Genomic DNA, 7,792 nt, shown 5'->3' on the forward strand with positions numbered 1-7,792 from the left:
TGAGAGAATGTTACATTTCTGATCTCAGTGCAGATCAAAAATATTTAGTGAATTTAATCTATTCAGTTTTTATGGTGAATATCCACCAAATTTGGTGTCATAAGCCCTGAGAAACTTTTCGAATGCGAAATATCTTACTGCTTTAAAAAAAAGTCCTTCGGTCTTGCATAAGTACCTTAGATCCATCGGAAATTCAAGCGTATCTTAATGGAATTAGCCTCTTTTAATGTGGGAGTATAAGGAATAATATGTTTTTATATCAAATGTTAAACAGCCTTCAATGCTACTTTTGCGAAGCTATGGTGTACTCTTTAGTTTTCTCTCTCTTGTTTACTGTTGGTTGTAATTTAGAAGTCTCAAAATAGTATTATTAATATGAAAAAAGATAAAAAAACAACAGCAGTAGCCGTTACTGAGTAACGAGGAAAATGAACCAGAAAAATTTCAAAACAGTTGTTGAGTATTTTTTAGCAGATACACAACATTTGTAAAGTGTTTTATTTTATTTCGTCGTTTTTTATAAACTCGATAATTTTTAAAAATTATGGACTTTTTTCAAAATTTTATAATTTTTATAGTTAATGCAAAAAGAGAAAATATTTCTGAAAAATTCATGAATAATATTTCATTCAATAGACAACTTTTAAGTGGTGATTTGTTTTTATATGACACTTTTTGAAGATTTAAAAAATTTGCAAAATTTGTATATTTTGAAAGATTTTAAGGCTTTTGAGGGGAATGAAGAAGATGCATAAAAATTCTAATTCACGAGAGATTAATTCACGAGTAATATACTGGCCCATACATTACTTTTGGGAGGTAGTGTTTTTAAATTATCGAAAACTTTTTTTTCGTTCTACCCTTCTGGCTCACCTGAGAGGTTTAAACATTTGCACATTAGTAAATTTAAAGCTCTCGGTTTATTTTTAGTAAAAGAAAAACAGAAATACTTTCAGAAATTACTTTTTCGACGAAAAGGTTCAAGTACATAAAAATTTTGAAAATGTAAAGATTCGTTTCATTATTTGAAAATATTATGTCATTAATTCTCTTTAAAATGACTTAAAATAATTACATCTGTATTTAAATTAGAAACAGAGATAAATAATTTTTTCTCCGAAGCACATTGCTGAAGCTTGAAATGTATTTTTTTTTATGAAATATAGACATTTTTTTCATATTTAATGCTTCAAATGTTAAATTTACGACAAAATGTAGTAAAAAAAGTTAATTTGTTATATTTTTAGGATCCTGTATGTATAATATGGAAGAATTTTGAACATTTCATAATTCAAATAAAGTTTTCCCGACGAAGTCTTCGCGGCGAAGCAAAGTAAGAAACTTTTTGGAAAAGCTTTTAATAAGCAGAGTTACAAGGATAGCCATTTTATTAGAAAGTTTAAGACAAAGACTTTTTTTTTTATAAAAAGTGAATATATTTCAATCTTAACGTTACTAAAATTTTATTCAACGATTTTTAGGGAAACTTTCTACACTAAAGCGGAGAATGTCTAGATTTTTTCCATTGCGACGAGTTCATTAAAATTCTTTAGTTATCTCCGATGTTATCATGTTTTCCCAATAATTATTAGGCAATGAACTTGTTTGAAAACAAATTTCCCTTATGCAATGTCAATGTTCCTTCGTCAGAAAAAATCGTTATTTCGAAAACGTAAGGAAATATCTGGTATCACTTAGAAAAATCATTTTTGTTTCAAACAATTCTTTGTGGCCCAGCAACGAGGAGAAATTTGGTGAAATTATTCTTAAACAATAGATTATTTGACGGAATTTTCCCTAAACACCACATTGTCTTTCCAAATACGTCATTTGTTAACAGAGGTTTAACTCTTGTGTTAACGCTATTAGGAAACATGACGCAAAAAAAAAGAAATATGTTTATTGGGTGAAATAAATACCTTTGCTGAGTTATAACACATTGATGAATACATTGTTCAAGAAAAGAGGAAAAAACTGCTAAATGCATTATAAAATAACGCGCAAAAGAATAATTTTGAAAGATCACAAAACTTTGCGATTTTTTCATGAATAGTGACGACGCGTTTGACAGCGATGAAGAAATTCCTATCTTAAGCTTTTGACGCGTATGCATTTTCCTTAACTAAATGCTCTCTGACTACAATATGAAGAAAAGGACTAAGGACTTGAATGCAGCATCTTACATTGTATATGTTATATAGAAAACGCGATTTTACCAACTTTTCACCGATTATTTTTAAAACAGAGCTTTTCTAAAGTGGCTTGGTAAAGTTTCAAAGTCTGAAGTATGCTTCAATATGATTCCTTTTCGGCCTCTTGTCAAGCATTTCCTGTTAAACCTAGGAATTTTTAAGTAACTTCGGGTAATCCTAGTTTTTACTAGTAAATCCAAGAATTTACCTAACTTCAAGTTCTTACAGTTATCGCGGTAAAAACCTGAAGTGAGGAAAATTGGATGATCGGAACAAAAGTGAGTGCAGTGAGAATGCTTGCTCAAAAGTGCCAGATTTGCCTATCGTAGTGAATTGTGGAAAACTAGCAGCTACATAAATGACTACTTCAATAAAGACCTCGCATACCTCAAAGTTTCTTGAAAGCATATATATATATATATATATATATATATATATATATATATATATATATATATATATATATATATATATATATATATATATATATATATATATATATATATATATATATATATATATATATATATATATATATATATATATATATATATATATATATATATATTAGTAGTAATAGTATAATTATTGTCAATGTCACCAATAAGCCTTTAATACTTTTAGGCAAATAAACCTGAACTGCAGGGATTTAAACGAAAAGCTGGCCATTATCACAAAGAGCAGATGTCATTTGGGGAGCATGCAAATGCCATCTTCAAAAATTCTTTAGTAACAGGCTTTCCACAAATATCGAAAGCTTCTAAGAAGAGGAAAGTATGGAAAATGAGTGTGTTTCTGTTTTGTGTGATTGGCTTTTTGTACCAAACAGGAAATTTCTTGCTGCTTTATTGGACATACCCATCATATTCAAATACACAGGTCAACTATCTTTTTGATGTGATTCTGCCTGCTGTCACATTCTGCAGTCAAAATGTGTAAGTAGGATAACGCTGACAATTTATTTCTGATCATTTAAATTTTAAGATAATGTATCTATTTGCTAGACCAATTGTTTTTTAATTGAACCTAATACCATAGGTCTGATTTTTGTTTTCTGTAGGGCACAGCGACAAATCTATTGTGAAAAGAATAACACCTATTGTAAAAATCCACCACCAAATAAACCGAAATTTAGTTGTCTTGATCATTATCCGAAATTCTGTGAAAGTGGCCGAATGAAGTATGAGAAAGTAAGAAACGCTTGCCTTTTTATATTGAATGTTAATTAACCTGACAAAAACTATGTCTAAACATTCAAAATGTGTACTCATTTAAAATGAACATGTTAAAACAACTCAACCTGAGTTAAATTTTATCATTTGTCCGGGAAAAAGAGCCTTTTCATCTTGAGTTAAATTCACTCGAGTCAAAAGAATCAGCTCAAGTCAAATTAGCTCAAGTTTGAGTGCATAATTTTAGATGAAATATGTCATGTTTAAGGACAACATGTTGTAACAATATGTTGTAAATTGTAGGATTCATTTGAGAATGATATTTTGGTACTCATCTTTTTCATTTTCATCATGATTTTTCATTTTCAAACCAAAAAAAAGGAAAAAAATTCAGTGTAACGGTAGCTAATATTTTCCAGACTGTAGCGATAACATTAACCTAATTTAATTATTATTTTTATTTTATTATTGAAACTCTGGATGGCAATTTCTTTAGTTTCTCTTTTCAGATATGGTGTTTGAAATTAATATTTAGATCTTTTTCTCTGTGTATTTAGAACAATTTTTATCTATTTAAGCAGATAAGAGAGAAAGCACGATATTTTATCCTTATCCTTCACTCAATAATTAAAGGTACAAAATGGTACAATTTTTAAATTTTATTAGGCCTAAAAAAATTAATTACTTTTCTTAAATTTTCCCTTTATCTTGGTACATTTTGGTACTTATCTATCTTAGTTCGGTTTTCAAACTCAGGTTTTATGGATTTTTTTCTCAAATCAAAAAAGGGAAAAAATATTACTCGGCAATCAAACCCCTCCCCCCCGCAAAAAAAAGGCTTTCAATCACCTGTCTGGGTAACCTGAAATGGACTCCAAGACAGCAAAAAGTTTCTGCAGAGATGTCAACTAGCCTCGCTTTGCGGATAAATTTTTTTCAATGGTAACAAAATTTTATGTTTGAATGTATAGTTATATTCTTCGTTTAATAATTTTGATTTTAAAATTAATTTTACTTCATTTGATAAATTATACTAAAGTTCATATCAAACGGCGCATTGCTTCGGTTATCTCAGGATGAGTCTATAAGGCGGCTAAAAAATCAGCAAAAAATTTGCAAGGTATATTTTTTAATTTTTTACATTTTTGTCTTTTAGAGTAGCGAAGTAGTTGTCAACACTGTACATGTAGTTACAGGTGTAATTTAATACACATACTAAATGAAAACAGAAATTCTCTACAGAGACATGTAAATAATTCACTCCTGCATGAGTTCTGTACGATTAGCAATCTTAAACACCACTTTACCAGACAAATCAAAATTTATTTAAATGTCCTTTAAAATTAAAATAGCATACGTTCAGAGATGCCAACTGCTCCGGACGCGCTAAAATAATTAAAAAAAACGGTAAATAACTACAAAGTAAATTTTGCAAATATTTGACTATTTTCGCTTGTTTTTTAAAATGCATAGCATGAGAAAAACACCATAAAACTGGTGAATCATATAAGCCTACGAATAATTTAGAAATAGTGGTGAATAAAAATCTACTAAATTGAATTTATTAAACCAAGAATCACAATTGATAAACTACCACTTTGAAATATATATTTGCTGTCCGGAGCAAGTTGGCATCTCTGTACGTTATTTATATCCTGAAGGCAATGGCACTATTAGGTTGTTAAAAGTTCTGCAACACTTCACCTTTCATGAATTTCACCTTTTATGAATTTTCATTTTGTGTTGCTGTTTTTTGGTGTTCTTAGTTTAAACTTTCATCAATAAGTTCTAAATGACTTTGGATCAAACTGATCTTCGGGTTTTGATTCATTATTGCTATAAACGAGATCTTTCAGCAAGGGATGCTGCAAGGCTGTTGCAGAACTTTTTGAACAACCTAATAATATATGTATACAGTATAAAAATTTGATTTCAGATTCCTACAAAAAGAGATCTCTTTAATATTCGGAACAGAACATCTTGGAAATTAGCAGACGAAGAAGCACCTGGTCAAGAAATGATTGAACTCTGTCAAACACGCCTTGAAAAAAACAAAGTGAATTGTTCGTGAGTCAACCATCTTTTAATATTCTTAAAAGCTAAAATTCTATTTATAACGGATTGCTTTCATTTTTCCGCAAAACCCTTGAAAAAAACAAAGTGAATTGTTCGTGAGTCAACCATCTTTTAATATTCTTAAAAGCTAAAATTTTATTTATAATGGATTGCTTTCATTTTTCCACAAAACCCTTGAAAAAAACAAAGGGAATTGTTCGTGAGTCAACCATCTTTTAATATTCTTAAAAGCTAAAATTCCATTTATTATGTATTGCTTTCATTTTACCGCAAAACCCAAAATTTTTATGGAACTTAATTCCATACATGCCAAATTAAGAAATATTTTTCTAAGTGGTTATAAAACAACAAATAAAGTTCGAAGCATTTTTTAAAAATCAACTTACCTTAAAATTGAAGAGTTAAACTGGATGACAAATAGATCATATCTACATATTTTGTTAATTATTGATTTGTCGTGGTAGGCTGAAAAGTTTTTTGAAGCGTTAAATTAAAGAATTAATACGTCAAAGCGCTATAATGTTGCTACCACTAAGAAAAAATTTTTTAACCGTCGTACAACTAAAAATATAAACTGGTGATTAATTAAAATGGGGGTTGGGCGTGGGGCTAACAACTCCACCTCGTAAAAACCGACATGTTTCGAAATCCAAAGAAGTAAATGCCGGACTGCCTTCATGTTTTGAATCTTTAAAAAACTTTACTTATCTAGGATCAGAAATAAACTATCAAAATGACATCAATCCTGAAATCAAAAAAAGAATAATCGCAGCCAATCGATGCTTTTATGGTTTAAGATCATTATTGAAATCTCACTTAATAAAAAGAAAGACTAAGATCTTACTTTATAAGGTATTAATCAAGTCAGTTTTGACTTATGCTTCAGAGACATGGACTTTAACAAAAAGGGAAGAGAAGTTATTAGCAACCTTCGAAAGGAAGGTCCTACGAACCATCTTTGGCCCTATACTCGATAACGACAACTGGAGGAAAAGATATAATTTTGAAATATATAGAGTATTTGATGGCGATGATATCATTAAATCTATTAAATAATGTAGAATGAGATGGGCCGGGCATGTAGTGAGAATGAGCCTAGAACGAACAGCATTGAGAGTCTCTAATGCAACCCCCTCCAATAAAAGGCCAAGAGGAAGGCCCAAAAAGAGATGGAAGGACTGTGTGGATGAGGATTTTGCCATCCTAAAAGTAAAGAACTGGAAAACAATTGCTGGGAGAAGGGCAGAATAGGAAAAGCTTCTGAGGAAGGCCCAGGCTCACAAAGGGCTGTCGTGCCAATGCTGATTAATTAAAAACAAAAAACCATTGAAAGAGATTAAAATTACAAATTGTTTCGAACACATTTCTTTCAGTTTACTATTGAAGGTGATAGTCAATAATTTTTTCCATTTTAAATGTAAAACAATTTCTACGTCTGTTATGATTGTAGTTACGCTTGAAAAATTAAATGAGTTAAATAAATAAAAAGGATTTGAGTGTTTTTGCCACTTCTCACATTTTTATTCACCTGTGGTTTCCCTGTAAGCACGTAAGTTGTACACTTAATTTAAGTAATTTTACATGAATAAAATTCAGTTTTATTTAAAACACATATATTCATGTATTCAAATCATTTTTACAGTATTCGAAGGTTTCCCTTCGTAAATCAAGATAACATCCCTACCTTTTGTTACACAGTTAATTCTGATTTGAATGTACCTAATGCAATTGACAAAATATATCCGAATACTATAAGTAAGTGCATTTTTAATACTTATTAACGTGCATTTCTCAGTATGTTTTTTTTTCAACATTGTTAACTGTATCTAATCCCCCAAACGAAAATCCGACTATATCAAATAAACAAAAATTATTATCGTATATTATGTTTGAAACGCTGTACTTAAATTAGAGCGTTAAAATATTATGAGTCTAGATCTCCAGAAAGTCCTCATCTTTGTCCTCATCTTTATTCAAATTATTTTTTCTTATACTGTTTTTTTTTCTTCCTTTCTAAAAATTTTTTTATTTATCTATTTTATTTCAAACTTAAAAAAAAAATATTTTCCTGCTTTACTTATTTAGATAATATAAAGCCTAACAAAACTTTTTTTTTTGTTCCAATACTCACGGTCGCATTAGAACCTCGAAAATTCGAAACATAACACGATCTTTAAATAAAGCGACAGCGCAAAATGTGTAACGTTTTTCATCATGGGCTTCAATTTAGAAGTTTACCCTTTAATGGGCCCTTTATTTCTAGTAAAGGTAAATTAAAGTATTTTTGGAATTGAGATTGTTTTAAGAACAGTAACTGATACATAAAAAATAACTCATTTAGTTTATAAAAAT

At 29.6% G+C, this 7,792-nt stretch overlaps 1 protein-coding gene across 1 annotated transcript; it reads left to right on the forward strand.

Annotated features, from left to right (window-relative positions):
* Positions 1-2,822: 2,822 nt before the first annotated feature.
* Positions 2,823-7,326, forward strand: LOC147809414 (uncharacterized). The gene is made up of 4 exons (XM_087162579.1): positions 2,823-3,127; positions 3,253-3,382; positions 5,301-5,431; positions 7,083-7,326. The coding sequence occupies exons 1-4, from the start codon at positions 2,877-2,879 to the stop codon at positions 7,219-7,221; spliced, it is 651 nt and encodes a 216-aa protein (XP_087018705.1). The 5' UTR covers positions 2,823-2,876; the 3' UTR covers positions 7,222-7,326.
* Positions 7,327-7,792: the final 466 nt, after the last annotated feature.

Source organism: Parasteatoda tepidariorum, chromosome 5, assembly GCF_982258835.1.
Source record: "Parasteatoda tepidariorum strain Cologne lab strain chromosome 5, Ptep-v5.0, whole genome shotgun sequence".
In the NCBI taxonomy this organism is placed as follows: Eukaryota; Metazoa; Arthropoda; class Arachnida; order Araneae; family Theridiidae; genus Parasteatoda; species Parasteatoda tepidariorum.